General features: G+C 43.5%; 1 protein-coding gene across 1 annotated transcript in view; it reads right to left on the bottom strand.

Moving 5' to 3' along the window:
- Positions 1 to 14: 14 nt before the first annotated feature.
- The window catches only part of LOC119587336 (venom protease-like), a 17,710-nt gene continuing 17,517 nt past the window's right edge, over positions 15 to 207 (bottom strand). Inside the window, 1 exon segment of the mRNA XM_037936084.1 lies at positions 15 to 195. Coding sequence (XP_037792012.1) covers positions 15 to 195 — 181 coding nt within the window.

The following is a 207-nucleotide window of genomic DNA, read 5'->3' as shown; positions in this document are numbered from 1 at the left end:
CTCTAAAGCCTAGTTCAGGCCGAGATACATTGTATCGAAGCAATTGCGCAACGATGCTTTTGTTTTGTCCGATACAGTTCAACAAAGTACCTTGGTCTGGGCGTGGGTGTTAAATCATGTCTCGCAACAGTAACGAGACATTTGGATTTGTTGACCAGCTGTTTCAGACAGTGTTTAGTAACAATGTCTCTTGCTCTGGAATAAGCG

Source organism: Penaeus monodon, chromosome 22, assembly GCF_015228065.2.
Source record: "Penaeus monodon isolate SGIC_2016 chromosome 22, NSTDA_Pmon_1, whole genome shotgun sequence".
Classification (NCBI taxonomy): domain Eukaryota; kingdom Metazoa; phylum Arthropoda; class Malacostraca; order Decapoda; family Penaeidae; genus Penaeus; species Penaeus monodon.
This window is presented reverse-complemented; position numbering and strand designations above follow the sequence as displayed.